The following is a 22494-nucleotide window of genomic DNA, read 5'->3' on the forward strand; positions in this document are numbered from 1 at the left end:
ATTTGTATTTGACAAGGTCCCGACCCTTTCGCAGTCAGCCCAAGGTGGGTTAGTGAAAAATCACTTTGGCGCTCAAAAATGCAGTTTGGCGTTCTGTCAGCCCAAAAGATGGAGTTTGTCTCCTTTTTCACTTCAGGGCGTTGTGTTACATCACAGGCGATATCCCATTCGAACGGTCCGAGCGGGTGGAGGGAAGCTTGTTTTGTTGTTGGCGAGCTCTGTCGGGGTCTGGCCGCGAATGTATAGCAGGGCCCCCGCGTCCCGGCCTCTTTTCTTCAACAGAACTTGGCAGCGCGCAAGACGGAAGACATGATTGAACTCTGAATTGACTCCGATTCAGTCCGGTCGTAGACGAAGCGTACCCCGAGATCGCCCCCCCCGCCCCTACACTGCCGCCCGTTTGTTTTCTCACGGGGGCTCAATGGTCAGCTCCAAACGACTTTTTTTTCTTCTCGTAGTCCAAAGTCTTCCGTAGCTTTCCGGCGTTGCCGTTTTAAACGAGTTGTTTCGGCCACGTTGGGAACGCGGCATACTAATACGAGTGCAAGCGATCCGACAGTCACCGCTCCAATTTTTCCCCTCTCAAAGCTGTTGATTTTCCTTTTCCTCGCGATGCGGTTGGAGTTCATAACTTTGACATGATCCTCTGGGTTTCTGCAGAATTCCTGCGTGTGAACAAGGAAGGACTTGGACATTGGTCCCGCCCGCTTGCTTCTTTTCTTGAAAATAATGCCGTAACAAGCTCTGCTGTTAGCTGCAACAGGCACTTGATGCTAACAGCCAACTGACGTCCCCCTCCTGGAGCTCGTCCCGTTACGGTCATTATTGTAAGTAAGAGTGTGGCCAAAATAAAAGATGAATAAATAAATCAAATCAAAAGCCGGCTTATGTGGCTGACAGATCAAGCTTCTTCGAATGGTGTCAAATAAAAGACGGATCAAATTTTTTCGATGATAGGCTTGCACCCATACTTTCCGTCTTCATTTGGGGGGGGGGTCTTACATTCGGGAATTGCGGTGGTTAATGAAGGAAATGTTTTCAAAAATGTCTGCGTGTGGTATGAAGACGTAGCAACAGAATGGCCGCGCGGAAACGAACTACACGAGCCTTTGAGATTCGAATCTTTGATCCGTTGGATCACTGATGAAAGAAGATCCCAAGCAAAGCGTCGGCCGGACGGCCTTGGAAATAGCCGACTTAATTTGCGCCACTAATGAAGCGATGGCACAGATGTCAACGCTATGATGAAGTATTGTAAAGCAAATGTGGATTTCTCGACCTTGTCATTATCACATGAAAGCAGGAAGTGGCTTAGAGATCCGCCGACGCTCACCGTCATTTGACATTAGAGCAGCCATAAATGACCCGCAAATATGCAAAGCGGATTCATGACATTTTAGACAGCAAAACTTAAGCGTCTGTTTGCATCGGTATTCCCACTTTCACCTTTAGTTCGAGATGTTGTTGGGTGCAGAACAAGGGCTATTGTTGACATTTTGTATTTGTTTGCTTCAGTATTTTGGGAGGGTGTATCGACACAGTAAAACTGTGTTTTGCTTATCTCTCGTGCGGTATTTGGACTATTTTGCCGTCGTTTTCTTCCGTATCACTGGCACAGTATTTTAGCCTCGGGATGGCAAAGGACGCTAGTTTGACAGCTACCATGTTTTCCGCACCATAAGGCGCATTATAAGGGGCACCTTCAACGAATTATCCATTTTAAAACAGTTTTTATACATAAGGCGCACCGCCCTAGAAGGCGCATAGAATAGAAGCTACAGTATTGGCTGTCCTTGGGGTATGCATCCACTAGATGGAGCTGCGCTAAAGTTAATGTCAACAGAACAATCAGATCAGTCAAACTTTTCAATCAAGAATTAAGAAGAGAGATGAAATGTGGAAAGTACTTACTGAAGAATTGGGGGAGGAAATACCTCCTGATGACATCAAAAGACCGTTTAGAGACGAATCGAGACTTTCAAAGAGTAGAATCGTGACTCGCTACTTCAATGAATGGCCTATTTTAAAACTGTTTACATATATAAGGTGCACCGCATTGTAAGGTGCATAGAATAAAAGCTGCAATAGTGACTTGCGATATTCATCTACCAGAGGGAGCTGCGCTAAAGGGAATGGCCGCAAAACAATCATCAAACTTTATTAATAGACAGTCAGAAATGAAGAAGAAAGATGATTTGCGGAAAGTACTATCTGAACGACGGGGAAAAAAAAACCCTCCTGAGCATACGGGATCATCCGAGCATGCCTTTCTAGTTTCGCAGTCTAAGAGTGATTGCGGGAGCCAGTCCTGTTTTTGTGACTCCGCGTACGGTTAATCAAATTAAAAGGTGTCACCTGTCCTCGTGGACATGACACAAGAGCGTCCTTTTGGAACGGGAGCCAGGGGGCGCCGCCGCGCACTTGTAGTCGATGCGCTTCCCTTTGGCTGCCCTTAATTGCCTCATCGGTAAATGTCAAACGTTGGAATGATTGCGCTATCTCCATTTATTCAGTGGTTTGCGCTCCATCAAGCCGCACGCTGCAATTACTGCCCCGTCAACAAGAAATCGAAGCTTCGAATCTCCGGCCGGCCGGCCGGAGAGTGGAGCCCGGAGAGTGTGACGGTGTCCATAGTGACGGCGGTGCGTTTCGGGCCTTATCTCAGCCACTGCGGGCCATCTGTTTGTCCCGACCGGACGCCGGCCACCGATCTCTCAGCTCAATGGCTTGGACCGGTTTGGTGTACGTCGGGAGTTTATTTATGTGCGCGCGAGAGTGTTTGCGGTGCCAACGCAGAGACGGACGAAAAGTACCACGCATATACCGCCGAATGATAATAAGGCATGGAAAACTGTAACAGATAGACATCGCGGGTTGTGATGACGTACCACATTACAGTCCGGTTTCAGCTAGCGCTGGCGTCTCATTATTTGACATGTATACCTCTATATTTCTTGTAGGGGTAGTGACAGTCTAACATATTAGAATGCGGGACATCCCGAACGGGCTCATGAAGGCGGAGGAACAATATGCGGGAAAATATGGATTTAACAAAGCTCACAGCTGCAGCTTGTGACCTGCACTAAGGTGGTTCTAATATGCATTTGTTACCGTTTTGGATGCATTTTTATCAGTTAATGTCATTTCATGGCTTTAGCAGCATTTTGGGGGGCTTGGAACACATTAGGCTATTTACACGTAAAAAGATTCACGTGATGAAATGACTTGCGGAACAAATTAATTTGGACGTGGAAGTAGCAACGATGCAATCCTCGTAACGCTCATTTCCCGTCTTGATCTCCATTTTCCGCTCGTCATCGTCTTTTGTTTTTTTATCCGCTTAACAGAATCTTGTTAAGATGCCGCGAGATAAGCTTCCTTCTCCAATGGTGTTTCTACCGCCGCGGTAGCGCCGAACGGAAGTAAAAGCGCCGCGTGTCCGCTGGCGGCATTGCACTTGGACAGGTTTCCCCGCACGCTGAAAAAAACAAGGTTTCCGTCCGCTCCTCCCGATATCCTTGCATCTGCCGCGCGCCGGCTTGGAACTGGGTTGTTTCCATGGCGACCGCATATTTGACGGACGGCTCGGCGCGTGGCGGCCGGGATGCCGTGCGCGGCGAAGGAATACGGGCCGGCCGCGAAAAGAACATTTCTTTGCCTCAAACGGGCCCCGTCGCGCGACGTGCGACGCGATCCTCCTCCGCCACTTGACTTGACGGTCGAGGTTGCCGCCGACATGCGCTTTTAAAGACAGGCGAAGCGTGTCGCGAGCGGGCGGCTTTCACCGATGACTCATCGTCGGCGTGCAGAAGAAGCGGCGATGAGAAGCGCTTCCGTTTCGACCGTAGCCTCATTGACTCCGGTGCTTCTAAAGACGAGCTCCGGGGTCTCGCCGCGCGCTTCTTCTTACCAGATCAATTTGTGCGGCGAGTTCATTTGCGCTGATGTTGAGGGCTATGCGGGTCCTCGCAATGCCGCGGCCACGGAAATCAAAGCGATCAAAGTCGTCCCCCCCCCCCACATTAAACAGTGTCGACCGTTCTTCGCCTTGGCACGGACGCCCCCGGGGACGGAACGAGGGACGGCCGAAGCTCAAGTGAAGATCTGCGTGGCGATGAGCAAGGCTTTCCAGCCCCCGCAGTTGGAGGGACCCCATTAGAGACGGCGGGACCCCATTAGAGACGGAGGGACCCCGTTAGAGACGGAGGGACCCGTTCGGCAAAGGCGGTTTACGGGACGGCGACCGCGCGAAACACCGCTTGGCGTCTCGGCCTCAATCCCCGCTTCGCATCGGCGGATCCGCATATGCAAATAAAGACGACCGACCGGGCAAAGTCTCCGCCCCCCCGGCCCTTCGCTCGCCGAGCTCTCTGCAAACACTCATTTGGTTTTTCAAGAAATTGATGAAGAACAACGCAGAAAAGGCAATGGCGGCTCATTGCGCTACGGTTCGAGAGATTAAGAGCGCGGGCAGAAATATTTGCTAGCTGGCAAGTGACTCCCTGGAGGATTGTTGGCACTTTTGTGGTTGCCAGGCAACCAGGAAGCACTCAGCCAAGAGCTAATCCTGGACTTGACTCAAATGTAAAAGGAAGGAGCAATTGTATTGGCCTGATTTATTTCTGACTTTTCGAGAAGCCCAGCGGGCCATATTTGAAGCGGTTCTCGCCGGCGAGCGATAGCCGGCCTGCCTTTTCGCAATTTGACCTGCCTTTCTGATGAGGGTCGCGCGCGGCGAAGGACCGCGGCCTCGTTCGTCAGGCCTTTTGTCTCCAGTTGGTTGTTTCTCCTCAAGCGCCGCGGTTTCTTCGATGAGCGGCCCAGGGCACGTCACTTGCCTAAACGCAACAGTCGAATTAATATGGGCTATTTGTAGACTAGCGGGTGTGCGGAGGACATATTATCAGAGCACTTTTGCTTGAAACCAAATCAGCGAGGTGCCGGGGATGCGCGGCCACATTGCTTCCTGTGAGGCGGATGGGGCCCGCTTTGATCGTCGTACTTGCCGGTGTGCCGACGCAACGTGGCCCCCGGCCCGCGGGCGCGGGCGAGACAAGAGAGACGCCGGCGCCTGAGGGACAGCCCGTTCTTCTCGGTACCGCACGCGCGCTCGGCCGTGAGAAGGAGAATTTCGGCCGTAGCGAGCTTGAAATTGGACGTGCAAACGCTTGGAAAGCCCACGGAGGGCAATCATATGCAGCGCAGACAGGAAATAGAGATGCGCTCGAATTTTTGTTTTCCTTTGTACGGACGCGCTCGGAAAAGCGCCTGTAAAAAGTAAGCGCGTTCCACCTGACGCGACAGTTTTCATTTTTGCCAAAATTGTATCGGAACTTTTCAGCAAGCGCATTCACGTCTTACGGATATCACAAATACTATGAGGGTGACTATACACTGGAAAAACAGATTGGTTGAAAAGATTTACTACTTACGGTATTTGCCGTACTATTAGGCGCAGCTTCAATGAACGGCCTACGTTTTCACGTACAGGGCATACGGTCTGAGAAACGGTATCCCCCCCCCCCCCCCGTGTCTCTCTTTTCGTCCGTCTCGACGGGGAAGGGACGCAGTACGCAGAGGTTGTAATCAGTGAGGAAACAAGCTATAATCATGGAGACCTTGACGGAAAGAAGAGAGAAAGGAAAAGAAGCTCAAGCCTTTAATCGGATGAGTTGGAGGACACCAAGAGAGGAAGAAGCCAGAAAAAGAAAAGGAGCAGGTGGAGGGAGGGAGGGAGGGAGGGAGGGAAAGCCCTTTCCGGTTCACCGTACGAGGGACGAAAGAAGCCAAACGGACCGCGTAGAAAAAGGAGGAGGCCAGATCGACGCAAAGTCCGCCTCCTCGCCGGAGTTCCGACAAACGGCTCGCTCGTTAAGCCTCCGTCCCGTCTCCGCAGCTGGGCGCCGTCCGCGAGACGCTGTCCGGACAGGGGTGCGCTCTCGTCGTCTCCCCGCGCTCAAATCTTTGATGGCGTTTTCCGCCGGCGCGCCAATGAGGCCGGACAATTCGTTGGATCCGCACTCTTTCGCACTCTCATCGGCGGTCAATTTGGGACAGTCGTATGTATAAAGCCGTGAAATGATTGGGTGGTTTCAAAAAGGAGTTGTTTTCTATGACAAATAATAATAATATCTTTTTTTCATGCACTTTGCTCGTGAATTTTTCGCGCCCCGGTACAGTATTCCGGGTCTGGTGACGCCCCCGCTTTGGCCTTGGGAGGTCTACTGTCCTACTTTTGGGAAATGCGGCCACGAGATGCGAAGCTCTCGCCGTGCGAGAGCGCGATGAATAAATTGTTTCCAGCGCCTTTTTATAGCTGTGATAAATATTCATCGGACGGCGGTTGATGAACTGGGCCGGGATGCTCCAGTCACAATGGGGCCGGGCCGCTCCATCCTTTTCCCCCGTTATTCCGCCCGCGGTCTGGTTCTCGCTCCTGCCGCCGATGAGATGCGATTGCATCGTCCTCTCCCTTCCGTTTGGGTTTTGTCACTCATCTGATCGACTTGATGCTAACCCCTAACCCCAACCTTAACCTGCACAACACGTAGCCTTAGCCTCAGCGAGCAAAATCCAAAATTCCTGTCACCGATTGTCCGAAGAGCCTTCGTATACAGGGCGCACCGCATTATAAGGCGCGCAGAATAGAATCTACGGTCGTGGCCGGGGTTGCGCTATGCATCCGCTAGATGGAGCTGCGCTTAAGGGGACCTCAACAAAATCAACAATAGAGACAGCAGTTTACAGCTTCAAAAGGACTAGGAAAAAGTTCAAGAAGTTGGCGGGTCCTACCCCTTGTTTTGACTAAAGTGTTACATGATATAGAAATATTAGGTCAATTATTTAGTCAAATCATGTATGTCATCCAAAAAACTGAAATACACACCTAATTTACAGTTTTCTACAGAATATCAAGTTTCATACATGATTCATGTATTTAAGTAACACTTTTTTTCAACCTTCCTTTGAAGACAATCAAGCGCCAGCCACCTCTCGTTACCGCTCAACTTCAGGATTTCTTTTTGCGAACGCAGATCTACTATGATCACAACTTCTTTTTTTTAACCCAAAAACGGTTAAGGGGTACCTAAAGTGTGACTTTTTTCATGAGTGACGCCTTCCGCTTCCGCGTTACGGCAAAAAGTCATACACGACTTTCGGAATACGCCTCACGGCCCACGCTGTCAGCCGGCGTGGCGCCGTCGTCAACTTTTCACGCGTCTGCCGGCTTTGAAATGTTTCAACGTTGCCTTGGTCCTCGCTGTGGCGGCAAGCCAGCGTTCTCCTGGCCCCGGGGGCGCGGCGCCTCGGTGTCCGCGCGATGCAAGACGGACGCCAAAGTTGGCGGTCGGACGACAACGACCGGATTTGCGTTTGTCTTTCATTCCTTGTTATTTGGGCCGGGCTTTCCTTTTGACACCGGGGCGATTTCTCCCATCCAAGTGTCATTCGTGATAACATCAATAATGACGCTGATAGCAAATCCCGCAATCGATAACACATTTGTCACAATAAAATCCACATTTTCACAGGATTGCTAAGACCATTTTTCACATTTAGATGCTTATCGGTACTAGTCGTATTTTTTTGTTATTTAAAAAGGCACTTACAGTTCAGTGCAAAGAATGGGCGGACGCCCGAGCGGCGGACCCAGACGGACGGAGGGCGATTAGGTTAGAGAAGGTGTTCCGAATGAGGCCATAGTCGGCGCCTAGGTGCAGGAAATGAGAGGCCATGGAGCGCGCCGCAAAGATGGAGGCCGAGTCCCCATTATTCTTTTCATCTAAGCGTCTTCCTAAAACTGCAGCAGTGACGGAGATCGGAGCGGACAGCCGGCGCCCACTCGCTCGCACACGCTCTGTGCTTTTCTCACCCTTGTCATTCACACTTGCGGATGACGGATCGCTTTGCACGCGCACGCACTCGGCGGTTTTCAAGTGGGATGCTGGAGCCCCGTTAAATGTCGGCGCAAAACTCACTTTTGACGATTGGCTTTTCTTTCAAGCGTTCTCGTAAAGAGTTGCAGCCTCGCACGCGGATAGCGCCCCCCCCCCCCCGGTGCCGCTTGCCCTTTTGCCCTGGATGGGAAAGGGGGGGGGGGGGGGGGGGGGCGACTACCTTTAACATTGATTATACAGCCCTTACTATAAATGGTCTTTTTTATATTAAAAAACAACAACAACAACAACAACACCTTACTATTCAATGCCAGCAATACCCAACTTAACACCTAGCTCAGACGTCAAACTCAGCCCTCGAGGCAGTGTCACCCTCTTGCGGCCATAAACTAGTAGTGCAACAACTCTGGTCGGCTCAGCAGACGCGTGTAAAAAAAAAAACTCGTTTTTGTTTGTTTGTTTTTTTGTACGGTGCAGTAAATTACGGACGTCAGCATAAAAAAGGAACATAAAAAGCATCTTCGCCGGATGCAAACCTTTAATCTTCTTTCTTTATCTTGCACGCAACGTACACGGGAATTTGAGCTTTCAGTTCATCTAATTATAAACGTAAATAAATAGCGTTAAGAGTCACGGGAATTCGTTGATTATTAATGTCATTATTGTGTAATTTTTCAAATAAATGCAATATGTGGGCTTTGTTATGTCGTTATTGAAGGATAGTCGGCCCCCGTTAGGGGGCACTGTTTCATTAAGTACTTTGTCTCTCGGTACAAGACATGTGTCTACTCTAGTACAAATCATTTGTGATTCCTTACATTGATTCATGCAGTTATTTTGTTTTTCAAACATTAAATGCATTTTTACGGAATTTGATCAGGTAGCTATTTAAAAAAACACTTTTGAAAACTATTTATGAAGGGACAACACTTAAGATGTGTTTACTTCTTGTAATGATTTATTTAGCATTTATTCAATCCACTCACATTACTTAACAAAAAGATAAACTCGAAAAATCATTTAGAAATATGAGTCTTGAAACAAAACAAAAAATGCACAACCTGTTTTTTCCTACTGCGGGATGTGAATTTTGAAAAAATAAACGTTGAAACGTATACAACGATCTCTCAGTGTTTGCAGACACCCGTTCAATTGTTTCTTAGTTTACACGCAAAGTGAAAGAGAGTAACACATTTACACACAAACGCGTAGCTTCGTCAAACAGAGTATAGGCTACTGTATGAATATCATGGCAAGAAAAATAAAGCTTCTACGTGAATAAAAACAAATACAAATGCAGTGAGAATCTTTGTTACTTTGCCAAAAACAAGCCAGCTTGCAATAATAGCGATACTGGCGCATTTAGTGAAAGTGGAATTTGTTCAGTCCTCACGGAAAAAAGCAAATGGCGCAAACCGTTCTTGGGCCACAGCTCTGTGGGTGTGTGTGTGGTGGGGGGGGGACTCCTGCAAGGACGGCGGCAAAAGTCCGCCTCGGGTTTTGGTCTTTGACAGAACGTCAACAAAAGCGCGGGCTCGACGGCCGTCAATTCGGTATTGCTCGAGTCAGATCATGAAGGATTGAGTCGGTTTGTACGTCTTGATCTGCGGGGGACACAAAGGGAAAAAGTCCGGTTTCAATAGCCCCGGCAAAACGGGACGGGGCACCGGGGACCGGCCGGACTCACGTTGTGGATGGGCGGCGCCGGGGGCGGCTCGTACGACTTGCCGCTGCCAGACAAAAAGGACACCGTCATTCTACTTTGCAGCGTACCGCTCAAAATGGACACAGATTGCGTATCCTTAAAAATCGAATTACAAATGCCGATACTTTCAACTGGTACCGCCAAGCAACGATGTTCCGGAACTCTGTAGTTCCGGAACTTGTAGTGAGGGAGGACGGCGTGGCTTCAGATGAGAGCGCTCACTGTCGGAGACGCGCAAGATGAAACGCGGGTGGGTGTCCGTGAGTGGTACTTTCTACGTAAGAATGCGGTCTTTTCGGATGATGTCGTCGTAAGCGATCTTCAAGGCGTTTTCATCTGCACGGGCTGCACAATATGAATCTCAGAATGAACGACGAGGGAAAATAAAGCTTCGTGAGAGCTTAAGGTGCGATATCAACAACGGGACGTTGTTGCCTTTTCATGCGACGGCCCCCGTGAGATAGCGTGACACGGACCCTTTAAACGTCCCAAAGGTCTGCGCAAAACAATAAACGAGCAACTCACCTTTTGGTTTTCTTCTCTTCTGCTCGGACAAAGAAAAATGGGACAGGGTGAGCGAGGCGTCGCCGTTGTCACAATCGCAGAGTAGGCGCATCAACCGATCGCAGTACAAATGCTCCTTTTAGCAAAACGCTTGCATACACACCGTATTTCCCGCACTAAAAGGTGCGCCTGAAATGTTGCCAAAAGCTGACAGCGCACCTTATACTCCGACGCCGCCCCACACAGTACATAAAGCCTCGATACTCACTCGTGCGGCGTCCTCGACGTCGGCACGCGCACGCGCCGACGCAGCACAGGAGCGTCACCATCACAAAAGCTACGGCGCCACCGATCAATACGGCCATATCCGTTGGATCTGCGCCCCGCCCCCCCAAAAAATCCAAAACAATCTCATGAGTACGCGCGGAAAGCGTCGAAGAGTCGGCGGGCCCAACTTACAGTCGATAACTTTGAGTTGTTGCGCCACGCAGCTCTTGGGCGCCCCCACACTATTGGAGGACTCGCAGCGGTACATCCCGGAATCCGCCTTGGATACGCTGGTCAACTTCTGCAACGGGCGGAGCGGAGAAGGGGCGGGGGCAAACGGCCGCTCGCTCGCGCGTGGGCGCCGGTGTCGCGCGTGGGCGCCGGTGTCGCGCGCGCTCACCAGCGTGCCGCTGCGCGTGTCCACGCTGTAGGGCGTGTCGGCCGCCGCCGCCGCCAGGGCCCGGTTGTCTTTGTACCAGCTGTACGTGGCCGGGGGCGCGCTCTGCTTGTCTTTGCACAGGAGCTCCAGGTCGGAGCCCACGAACGCCGAGCGGGGCACCTCGCAAGACGGGATGTGGGGCGGCACTGCCGACGCACATTTGCACCGTGCTCCAAATAGCGTCGGGTATGGCGTAGCGTATGGTACGGCACGGCACGGCACGGCACGGCACGGCACGGCACGGTACGGTAAGGTAAGGTAAGGTAAGGTAAGGTCTGGCATGGCATAACACAACATACTGTAAGATAACATGACATGTTAACATAACATATGGCAAGGTAAGGCAAAGTCAATACGACAAGGTAAGGCAGTCAAGCAAGGTACGGTAGAGTAGAGCCTAGCCCAGTAAAGCGTAGCATAGCGCGGCATCGCACGGAAAAGCACAGAATACATGGGCGCCGTTTTTCCGGGCGGGTCGGAAGCATACCGTGCACGCGGAGGGTGACGGTGGCCTCCCCGAAGCTGACGTGGTCGTCGGCGGCGGTCACTTCGCAGCGGTACTCGCCCGAGTCTTTCTGCGTCACCGAGTGGATGGTGAGAGCGGCCCCCTCCATCCGGGCCCGGCCCGCGTAGCCGCCTGCCGCCGCCCACGCAAGCGGTTGACCTCGGGCCCGCGGCGGGAAAGCGCGCCAAGCGGGCGGGCGGCTCACCCGTGAATTTGTTGTTAAAGTAGACAAAGGTCACGGCTTGGCCTTTCTTCTTCCACTCGATTCGAGCGTTCTGCTCCTTCTCCGTGCGGAAGTGGCAGGACAGGACGGCATCTGCAACGCGCTCAAAGGGAAAAGAGCAAGTTTGGTTTTGCTCAAAGCGTCTTTCCGCCGCGTCCTACGCGCGCCCGCGTCTTATACGCGGCCGATCGCAGGCCTACTTATGGTCCCGTTGGACACGGGCTGTGACTCGGCTTCTTTGCTTTCGCGAAAAGAAGAATTGCAAACGCGAGGTGGGGCCGAAGCGCTCTCACCCGTGTGTTCATGCACCTCCACTTTGCTTTTTGAAGTGCTCACGGTCACCGACGTGCTGACAGGACCTGCGAGAAGCAAAATCAACCCTCGGCGTTAGCTGAGCGTTTGAAAAGACGCGGAGAGCAAATGGTCCGCTATAAACCTGTTGGAACGAATCATACCGTTACATTTTTGTCTTTACTTTCAGCACATCAAAAACTTTCAGTCTAACCAGAGAAATAATGTTCATGTGTTTATGCTGGGGGGGGGGGGGGGGGGGGGGGGGGGGGGGTTAAAACCGCCGGGGGAACTTTTGACCCCCGGAGCCAGGCCACGGATCCCACTTTGAGGGCCACCGGACTCAACAACATCGAAGACGTGATATCATTTCTTTCTTTGATATTTCAGCACCTCAACATTGACGCACTATCCCTGAGGGAATTGCCTGTGTGTGTGTGTGTGCGTGTGTTGGGGGGGGGGGTCTGACGGTACCAGGAGCGCTGCTGTTTTGGAATGTAAAAGTGACGGATGACTTTGAGAAGGGGCAGATTCAAAGCAACGCTGATAAGCGCCGGCCAGTCCAAAATGGAGGAGAGCCGACCAAAAAATCGCAGTCAGAGGACACGGCAGCAAAAAGTGGTTCCAAACATCAGGATCAAAGATTAACATGACTATTAATCATAAAACATTCCATTTTTTCATGTATTGAAAACACATCAGCTCATTTTTATACTTTTATTTATGACTATATAGCTAATATTTCTATATCATGTAACAACTTTGGGAAAACGAGTGGTAGGACCTGACAAGTTCTTGAACTTTTTCCTACTCCTTTCGAACGTGTAAACTGCTATATCTATTTTTTTTATCCCCCCCCCCCCAAAAAAAAAAAAATCACTTTACATAACGAAATCCTCTCGCGGGCCGGATTAAACCCGTTTGCAGGCCAGAGTGGTACCACCGATGTCTACATAGACATATGCTACAATATTGAATCGCCTTTAAAAAGACGACACTAAAGTGACTTTTCGCAAACGCAAAAGTAGACAAAACAGCCGATATTCTGCCAGAGTCAAATTGTTAGAAGCGAAGCCATGCAGCCAAGTCGCAATAAATGTGGCTGAACGTGATGCGAGCGTGCACGTGAACGTCTCTCGGCGGCCTCGCACATCTCGCCGTCAGATCCACCAGGTCGCCCCAAATAAGTCAATCCATGGAAGACAAAACAAAACAAAAAAAAGGCGAATGGTCAAGATATGCGCGGGCTTGCTTTCGCTGAGAGTTGCTGTTGTAAAAACAAAACTTGACCTCAGACGAACTGCTGTAAAAAGATCGAAAGCATTTTGGGATTGAAAGAAAAGTTGTTTTTTTCCTCCTGGTACCTACCTACTTGTCGAGCTTATTAAAAGATGGAAGCACATTTTACATTTAGCCCGTGCTTTACGTGATATTCTTTCAATTGGACAGAAATGCCACAAATAATCTTTTGCTATTATATTTGACCTGCGGTGGACATTTAACTCGTTCAATGTCTGGGACGTATTTTCACGTTTTTTTTAAGAGTCCAGACATTAAATCACAGCTACTTAAGTGTCTGGGATTGAATGTTTGGATTCTAAAACAAACAAATAAACAAAAGTAAAAATACGAGCCCGGCACCGAATGAGTTCAAATGGACATAAATGCCACAGGTATCAATTATTCTCCGCTTTAAACTGAAGCCACCCAAGACGCAAAATCTCTTGCACGCAAGCGATCGGCAAACTCTTGCAGCTTTCACTTGAACGTTGAACACACACGCATGCAAGTTTGGGCTTTGGAAAGACTCACAGTGTACGAAAAGCACGAGCAAGAGCGAGAACATCATCGCGGTCGTCTTCTGCTGCTGCTTTCGGTCGCCTCTACCCGATGTGTGCGATGCGCGTGTGTGCGCGCGCGAGTCTGTGTGGCCCTTCTTAAGTTTCACGCAGAGGCGAGAAGAAAAAAGGCGCGAGCGCGGGTTGCGGAGCAAATGGCGACACGTGACCGTGACCACGCTTTGTTTTGCCTCAAGTAGCAAAAGAGACGTTGCCCGATTAATGGCGCTCCTGTAAATGCTAAGAATTTCGCCAGAATAAGGCTGCGAATCGACGCCATTAGGTGACAACTTTATGACGGTCACGTTGCACTTGGATGCAAATGCATTTGTAGTTGTACAAGAAAACGTTTTTGAGGGTCGTTTTCACCCCGCGATTGGACGACAAGAATAAGGCTTTAATGTGGCAAAGAAAAAATGGAAGACAAAGTCAAAAAAGTCATAAAAGTTCAATCAATAATAAGAATCCGACTATTCAATGGTTTTCTCATCTCAAGGGTCACGGGCTTGATGGTGCCTAGCCCGGCCGGGTCGCCGGTAACAACATCAAACAAGAAATTACAGAAGAATCGTTGACGTCCACAAGGAGGAAAGGAAAAAAGGACGGACGGAAGGAAGGAAGGACGGAAGGACGGAAGTACGGAAGGAAGGAAGGACGGAAGGACGGACGGACGGACGGACGGACGGAAGGACGGAAGTACGGAAGGAAGGAAGGAAGGACGGAAGGACGGACGGACGGACGGACGGACGGACGGACGGAAGGAAGGAAGGAAGGAAGGAAGGCAGGCCACTTGGTGGCGCTTAGGCCCGGTCCGGGCGGAGCAGAAGATGCGGAGGAGAAGAAGAAGCGCCAGCTGCTCGCTCTTGCCGCGCGCGTCCCGGCCTATCGGGTTTCGCCTCTGGCGCGGCCCGCAACAAGCGGCCATTGTCGGCCGAGCCACTTGCTTGCGTCGGGGGCCATTTGCGCGCGCGCACTGACAAAGAGCGAATGTTGGCCGCTGCACCTGTTGGCTCTTTCAGCTGTCGTCCCGGGACACAAACATACGCGCGCCCCGCTTAGTCCTTCCTCCTATCGTAGCGGGGACGCGCAATGCATTTCCTCGGCCGTGCTCACAAGAGGTCCCCGCAAAGGCGGCAAAAGCCAAGGGCGGCCACGCACGCGCACACTTGCTTCTAACGCGAGCCCTCGCGCAGGCACAAATCCCCTTGGAAGCGAATCGTCGGGCCAGCGCATTACAAACAGCTGCACGATTCAACCACTTCCAATACGGGAGGCCTTGCCAATATTTTGCTTGCCTTATTTAGCCATACGGGAAGGGGTCAAAAGTCACGCAAAGTACAAGTGTCGCCGAAACACCACCGAAAGCACCGGCCTGCATTTCCAATACGGTGGCGCCCCGCTGTATGCGTTTCGTTCTTTCCGTAGGATGCCTGCCAGAAAGCGTGCGCAACAATTGGCGTGCGCGAGTGCCACTCGAAATTGTGTCGAGTACAAATTGAAAAGTTGCGAGTGCAAGAACTCTTTGGAATACGAGCGTCTGCGCGACTTTGACCCGACGAGACACGACACGCCATTCTCCCCTTGACCGTATCCTACCTAGTTAGAGATGCGATTCACCAAACAATGTTTGCTTCTTTGGAGTTTAGTGATTGCTTGTACCTTCCTTTTACATCGTTTGATCGCAATCAAAGCGTCACTGGAGAGGAAGCGGCCTAAACAGTTGAAATAACATCAATTCAATTCGTCAGCAAAGGTCATCGAATACGGTGGGAAAACGTTGACGTATTCGGGGAAAGCGTTTGTTTCACTCCGCTTTTCCCCCTTTGGTTTGCCTTTGTTTCGGTTGTTCGAGGACCATCAAATTGTACCGTTTCCGAAAGTAAACGAGCTTGCCAACTGTAGCGATATTTTGCCACGTCACTGACATCACGGCGGGGTGACGAGCGACTATTTCTTGCAAAACGAGATAACATTCCGACGCCGGAAAGAAGAAGTGGGGTTCTTACGCCGTGCGCCACTTGTGTCCACCAGGGGGCGAAGCTACACTGCAGGCGGCCAACAAAGTTGGCTTCCGCTCGGACGTGACGTTCACCGAGCGCTTCCGGAGGACTTTTGGCGCCACGCTGCTCGCGGCAGAAAGTGGGCATTTACAAGGCCAATCGGGAAGACAGCAAATAAAAGTCCACCCTTACGTTACATTGAACTAATAAATGGGCATGAAAAAGTTGATCGCTTTATATTCTTGGTCATAATATTTTGTAAAGTTGCAGGAGATACGTATAAAAATATCTCAATTCATTATAGATGAGAATGCATGTACTGTAGTATACCAATACCGAAATGCGTTAAAATCATATTTATTTCTTGGTGCTAAGACTGATGAAAAATAATTGTGTTGATGTCTTCAGCACTGGACGCCTCTAGTATATAACATTTTTAGTCGATTATTTTGGTCGAGTTAAAACACTTATTTTACAAAACGCCGTAGTCACAAAGAGTTGGAATATTATAACAAATGCTTCATAGGTTGTTGCAAGAGAAAAAAAGCCTGAGTATTCAAAGCGAAAATTGGAATTAAAAAAAGTTTCTTCCCTCAAAAAAGTAGTAATGCAGGGAAAAAATACTTGAAACCTGCCTCCATATTAAAACCCGTGCTAAGGATTTGATTTTGCATTTCGGGAAAAAAACAAATACAAGTCGCACACTTCCATTCGGTTTTATTCAATTGTATATGGTGTATATACATTATATATATTTAATTGAGTATATGTTACACGCGAGTTGTTTTTAACCCCTACAAAAATCAAACTTTTCAGTGTTTACAGCTTTGGGACTGTCCATCGTGGGCATGGGCATTGAGCAAAGTACAGCGACGACTAAAGGGGGGGGGGGGGGGGGGACTTGTAAAAGCGTTGCATCAGGGGAGCACACGAAAGGGGGACGCATAACGAGGACTCGACGGAACACAGACTTGGTCTTCCCATGCGCCTCACTGGAGGAAAAAAAAAAAAAAAAAAGTCAGGGAGGAGGGGGCGGGGCGCTAGGACAGGACGCAGGTGGACGACTTGGGGCGCTCCAAGATGGACTCCCGGCGCAGGTCGTCGGGGACGCCGCCCTGGGGGCCCCAGACGTTGAGCTCGCCGTAAAGGCCCATTTCGATCATCTCCTCCTGCCAGGGGATGGGGATGTTGCCCGAGGAGAAGTCGTCGAAAAAGCTCCGGTCCGCGTCCTCCAGCGTGACGCCCTTGACCGACGAGAAGGCGCCCACGTCGTCCAGGCTCTTGGCGTACACCACCCGGGGGTCGGGGATGAACGGCGGGGGCACGATGCCTGGGGGGGGGGGGGGGTTCATTTCCGAGCCGTTTACCCAAGACACGCTTCGCGTCGCGGACCGCCGACGACACCGAGCCGCGCCAACGAGGAGCCTCCGAGCGGGCCCCTCCTTCGGCGGGGCTTCTTGTCGCACCCGTCCGTCCATTTTCTATAGGTTGCCGGCCAATCGCGGGGCACACCGACAACCAAAAAGCTTTCACGTACCCGATGGCACCGAAGGACAATTCAGTACAGGGGGCCCCGACCTTTTTATCGCCGCGGACCGGTGGGGTTTAGGGTTAAAGAAACCATATCGAAATCTCACTCTTCTCACTCTTCCTGCTCCCACCATACAAAAGTACGATGTAGATTTGCTGTTTGCAAAGTCACGATCCAAAACAGTTTTCTAAAGCAATGATTAAAATATGAATAAAACAAATATTATTGTAATATAAATGTAATATCATATATTGAATCTATTTTATAAATGTATAATTATGATATTTAATCTTATTTTAATTCTAATAAAACATGAATGTAAACAAGACATATCGCCACATCTTGCTGATTATGATCCCGTGAAATCCATTCAGAAATGCGATTGTTGAACCGAAACGTTGTAGTGTACAGGTATTTTATGCAATCATAATTTCACGTTTCTAAAAATGGATGAGTGCATTATTCAAGCCACTCTGACATCACTCAAGCGATCACTTGACACTTTAAAAAGATTGTTAGCACTCTTACGTAGGACCCTGTTCATTCGTACACAAAAACGGGAAGAGCGTTTAAAAAAAAAAAAAAAGATATAGTCACCTGTCTTAAGTCGAAAACGCCTCCATAATTAACGAGACTTGAAACGGCAGCTGAGCTAAGATGGACAAAGTACGAGATCTTGGCGCGAGCGAAATTTGAATATCCGTACCTGCGTTCAGCTTCCTCCAGTTGATGTCGGCGAAAAAGGGGTGCGCTCGGATGCGGTCGCAGCAGCCGTTCTCGAAGCCCATCCTCTTGTCCGCTTCTTTAGCCAGGAGCCCGTCGCACAAGGACTTGGCCCCGTCGCTGAACTTGTCCGTGTAGCTCACCTCCTGGCTCAGCATTCGCTCTTTCAGCTCCTCGCGCTCCAGCTGAGCGGCGCTCCAAAAGAACGAAATACGTAAATGAGGCGCACCCTTTGTCCCGATTCCAAAAGGGAGCGAGCCGCCGACCTTCTCTCCTCTGTTCCTGAAGGGGTTCTTGGCGGCCAGGAACTCGTACAAGGTCACGCCGAGAGTGAAATAGTCGACCGAGGTGTCGTACTTTTCTCCTTTCAGCATCTCTGGAGCCATGTAGCCTGCGAGGCACAAAGCGGGAGGGACGTTGACCCGCGCGTCCCCGGCGTTTAGAAATCCAATACATTTCTCGGAAATCCCCGACAGCTAGCCGCATTTGTTTCTCGGCTTGGCGGGGGCGTTACCTGGTGTTCCGGCATAGCCCTTGGTCGTGGATTTTCCTTCTTTCAGCTCCACGGCGAGACCGAGGTCAGATATGCGAACGTTCCCTGCCGACGGACGCGTCGCCGGTTACAAACGCAAATGACGGCGACAAGCATTCACCGTGGTTACCGTCGTTATCGAGGAGCACGTTTTCGGGTTTGAGATCCCTGTAGATGATTCTCTTCTGGTGAAGGTGCTCCATGCCTTGAATGATCTGAGCTATATAAAAACAGGCCCTGGGTTCATCGAAGCCCGGATTGTTCTCGTCCACCAGGTAGATGTGGTACCTTCAAGGAAGCCAGACAGCGTTTGGAGACTCGTGCCTCTCGTCATTTACATGTTTTTGATGTGCGATATCAAAAGGAAAAGCACGAGGAGGGTCAAATATTGCAGAGATTCTCAAAACATGTCGCCGTGGAATACGCTGTCACTTCTAAACGCTTACAAACGGGATGTGGAGAGGTACACTCCATAGGTGTGAAATTTAGCCCATGGCTGGCTCATTTACTGCCATTAAAAATACTGATCGTTTTGGAAATATTGTTTTATCATCCTTTTTAATCCTTTCAACGGCAACTCGCAAACAAGGGGCAACTCGCAAACAAGGGGCAACGGACGTTTTTGTGTTGAGACCCCAGAACCCCCGGAGGGCGCTAGAGGACAATTTAGGACATGTGCAAGCCTTTGGGTGACTTTATTGAGTGGCTTGGCCTGACTGCTATAATGCATAAAGTTCTTGCTATGCATTGCGGGACTTGTCGTTGACAAAAGGCAAAAAGCTTTTATTTTGCTGCTGGCAAAGCATAACATTCTATCTGCATAGTCCCGCCTGTGAAACCCGCAGCTCTGAGTAGCTGCTAACTTTTTTTTCCCCCCTCTCTAAGTGAAGAGTCTTCTAAATGAAACAGCCTTGGAATATATATATATATGTAAATATGCAAATATATGGATAAGGCTGTTGCCACCTAACATTTTGAAAGGTTGAAAGCAATAATATTGTCATTACACTTTCAAAGCCAGCCAAAGTTGGGCGATAAGGCCAAGTCAGTGAAAAATCCCCGGACATCCAAGAGTAAATAAGCAAAATTTGCCTGGCAACAAGCGATGACTCAAAGAGAACCAGAAGACTCAAAGAGAACCAGAAAACAAACGGGAACGATTGCGGAGCTTTAAATCGCGGTCTGCTTGAAAGTGGCACAACTGGTAGACATTTCCTAGTTTATATAGACCGCCGTGCGAGTACGGTACGGCCCGCGGCGGCCGGCTTTCCAATTGGGAAAGCCAAAGAAAAAGGGCATTCAAAGTTGAGGTCAGGCCAATGCGAGTTTTAGATGCAAGTTTGAAATTACTTGAGATCCCCTCCATTCATGATGGTCATGACCAGACACAGCTCCTCCTTTGTCTGGAAGGCATACGCCAGCGACACAATGAAGCGGCTGTGGACCTTCTCCAGAATGCTCTTCTCCACCATTGCTCCCTATAGGAGGAGAAAAGGAGGCGGTGCTTAAAAGTACAATTTGAGGTACGTCAAGGGCAAGGGAGAAGCGGGCCGAGCAGTTCCATCAGAAGAGCTTCTGTGTAAAGCCCCCGCTAATCGCCCTATCCCCGTCTTAGGGTTTAGTACCGCGGCCTACGTCGGGGACAAAGATGATTAGCGATATGCAACAAAAGCCACTACATGCTTGTGCGTGGGAACTACAAGTTAACATCCGCACAATGAATAAACGTCCAGTAGCCTCCTAACGGGCTACGCTACCCTCAAACGGTCAATAACGGCGTCGATCATGTCCAAAAGTAATTTGAAAGGACGCGTGAGACAAGGGCAGCTTCGACGACTGATCGGTTGGCACGGATTGAAGTTGCGCTAGGCGTCCGACAGCCATAAAGCAGCGGACGGCTCACGAACAAAACGAGGATCGGCCTGCAAATAATGACATGGGGGTTTTGGCGGCGGAGGACGGGACTTACCTCATAGCCTTTTCGTTTCTTCAGTCTCTTCTTGTTCAGTTTCTTGCAGGCATAAAGTTTCCCCGTGGCTTTCATCTGACACGCCGACACCTCGCCGAAACCGCCTTTGCCCAGCACGCGGAAGTCCAGGAACCAGTCCGCGTCCATGGGCTGCATCTCCAGCCACTTCCACTGGAGGAACCTCTTCAGGTACATGCTCTCCAGGAAGAAGACGTAGGGCGCCTCTCGAAGGTAGTCCAGAGTGGCGGCCAAAGCCGCCGCGAACAAGTCGTCGCCCGCGGCCTCCTGGCTCTCCTTCACCTTGGCTACGGCGTCCTCCGAGAGGAAGGGGCAGAAATGTTTGGCCGAGGCGTCCATGTAGCGCTGGACGATCTTGGAGGCCTTCTTGGCTCGATCCGAATCCTCCGCCAGGTCGTAGTCCTCGATGTCCCGCCACAGGCGGCAAGCGCCGTGGTACTCCGGGTAGGTCTCCAGGAACTCCCTAAAGAGGCGTTTGCCGATGGGCTGCTCCGCGCAGACGCTGTCGAAGGCCAGATCCAGCGTGTCCTTCAGACCCTCGCACACGGTGATGTGAGGCAGCTTGAGGCGGGAGTGGTACTTCTTGTCTCGGGCCGCCGTGGGGTTGGAGCCGTCGATGCTGCCGCGGGCATTGATGTAGGCGGAATTCGCCACCACGGTGGTCAGCCCCCCGATATCCATGCTGGACTTTTAGGCGGCGCAAAAGGGATGCATGGCAAGGCGTCCGCGCGGGCAGCAAGGGGAAGGAGACCAACGGCGCCGATATCTGAAGCGGCGCTCTGCAAGGACCCGGCGACTGTGCGCGCATACACGCGCGCACCTGAGTCGACACCTTTCGGTAATCCCCTAACACCCCGGCGCCCCAGACAATGAGCGCGAGCGCAGACTGGAAGAGAACGACGCCGGCCGCAGGGGACGCTTTCGCAACCAGATTTTACAAGGCCTTAAATCGAGCCCGTCCTAATTGTCGTCCTGGATAAGACCGATACGGGACTACGGAAAAAGACGCTGCAAACTGACGCAACCAAACTTAAGGTGTAACTTGAGTTTGTGGGCAGGCTTGGCTCGGCCTGGCGCCGTTAGGACCGGAAGTTTCTACACCCATATTGCCGACTAGTACCGTACGCAGGTACTACTGTCGGATGCGTTTTGCACCGTCTACACCAGCGGTGTACAACCAATTTTTCTTTTGGGCCGCGTTGTAGTGATAAGTTTCTGTCAGAGGGTCGGAATGACTGTGAATTCAAATACATTTTAAGTGTGTTGCTCACACATTTACCAAGATTTGATATCAGAAGCCGGCAAAAACTGTTCAAAAGAGATTTGGAGAATATGAAAATATTTGTCCCCCCCCCCAAACTTTTAAAAGTTAAAGACAACTTGCAATTTTGGTATTTTAGTCAGAAACCTGAAGTCACATCAGCATTTTAAGGGCCACAAAAAGTGAGGTGGCGGGCCGGATCTGGCCCCCGGGCCTTGACTTTGACACCTGTGGTCTACACTGTAAGAAGCAGTGACAAACATCCGCAGTAAAAAGTTCTAAGGATTTGACTTTCTTGTTGGAGATTGGAAGGTTTGAAAAGCGCAGTGAACACCTCGGTGTAAGCTATCGCAGGCATGACGTTATTCCATCATCAAGTTAACCTCATTTCTCATGCTTTAGCCTAAGCCAGGTTTTCATCGATAAATGACTTTTAAAGAACCTCATCGAAACAAAATTACAGGTGCCAAAACAAACCCAAAACAAACATCAAACGGACATACTGCACCACCTTGCTCAGTAGATTTTTAAGAAGATTTTTTTAAAAAGAAGATTTTTTAGAAGTTTAAAGGTGGCGGACCCAGACGAGAGCCTCGCGGCACTCGACAAATCACTCCGTCTCAGCGCAACGCCGCGGCGTGGAATTCTACGTATAGATCAGAACGCCGCTTAAAGATATCTCGGGATGGCAAATCGACAGCGTCTCTGCCACATAACGCCGGGGCGTCCCCCAATCGCAATCAATTCAAGACACAATTCTTAAAGATTTTAGACGTCCAAAATTCAAGTT

The 22494-nt window shown here is 50.3% G+C and overlaps 2 protein-coding genes across 7 annotated transcripts; both read right to left on the reverse strand.

Annotated features, from left to right (window-relative positions):
- Positions 1-8901: 8901 nt before the first annotated feature.
- On the reverse strand, positions 8902-13864 carry jam2b (junctional adhesion molecule 2b). 5 transcript variants are annotated; one of them, XM_088415438.1, is made up of 10 exons: positions 13645-13861; positions 11835-11900; positions 11524-11634; positions 11301-11450; positions 10775-10959; positions 10567-10675; positions 10376-10483; positions 10129-10147; positions 9586-9628; positions 8902-9502 (listed from the first exon to the last, which is right to left on the reverse strand). In XM_088415438.1, exons 1-10 carry the CDS (start codon positions 13679-13681, stop codon positions 9464-9466), a joined length of 867 nt encoding a protein of 288 aa, XP_088271564.1. In that variant the 5' UTR covers positions 13682-13861; the 3' UTR covers positions 8902-9463. The 5 variants fall into 5 exon arrangements, 4 of the variants coding, with proteins under 4 accessions (XP_088271564.1, XP_088271567.1, XP_088271566.1 ...); XR_015865661.1 differs by having other exon boundaries at positions 9486-9502; positions 10129-10296; positions 13645-13864; XM_088415441.1 differs by lacking the exon at positions 10129-10147 and having other exon boundaries at positions 9586-9655; positions 10372-10483; positions 13645-13864.
- A 2506-nt stretch (positions 13865-16370) lies between these two features.
- grk1a (G protein-coupled receptor kinase 1 a) lies at positions 16371-21346 on the reverse strand. Of its 2 annotated transcripts, XM_088416016.1 has the most exons (7): positions 20426-21341; positions 19807-19934; positions 18587-18744; positions 18439-18522; positions 18191-18315; positions 17908-18109; positions 16371-17000 (listed from the first exon to the last, which is right to left on the reverse strand). In XM_088416016.1, exons 1-7 carry the CDS (start codon positions 21122-21124, stop codon positions 16711-16713), a joined length of 1686 nt encoding a protein of 561 aa, XP_088272142.1. In that variant the 5' UTR covers positions 21125-21341; the 3' UTR covers positions 16371-16710. The 2 variants fall into 2 exon arrangements, with proteins under 2 accessions (XP_088272142.1, XP_088272141.1); XM_088416015.1 differs by having other exon boundaries at positions 17908-18315; positions 20426-21346.
- Between the last annotated feature and the right edge of the window lie 1148 nt (positions 21347-22494).

Source organism: Hippichthys cyanospilos, chromosome 5 (genome assembly GCF_059441005.1).
Source record: "Hippichthys cyanospilos isolate Australia breed blue-spotted pipefish chromosome 5, RoL_Hcya_1.0, whole genome shotgun sequence".
NCBI classification, from domain to species: Eukaryota; Metazoa; Chordata; class Actinopteri; order Syngnathiformes; family Syngnathidae; genus Hippichthys; species Hippichthys cyanospilos.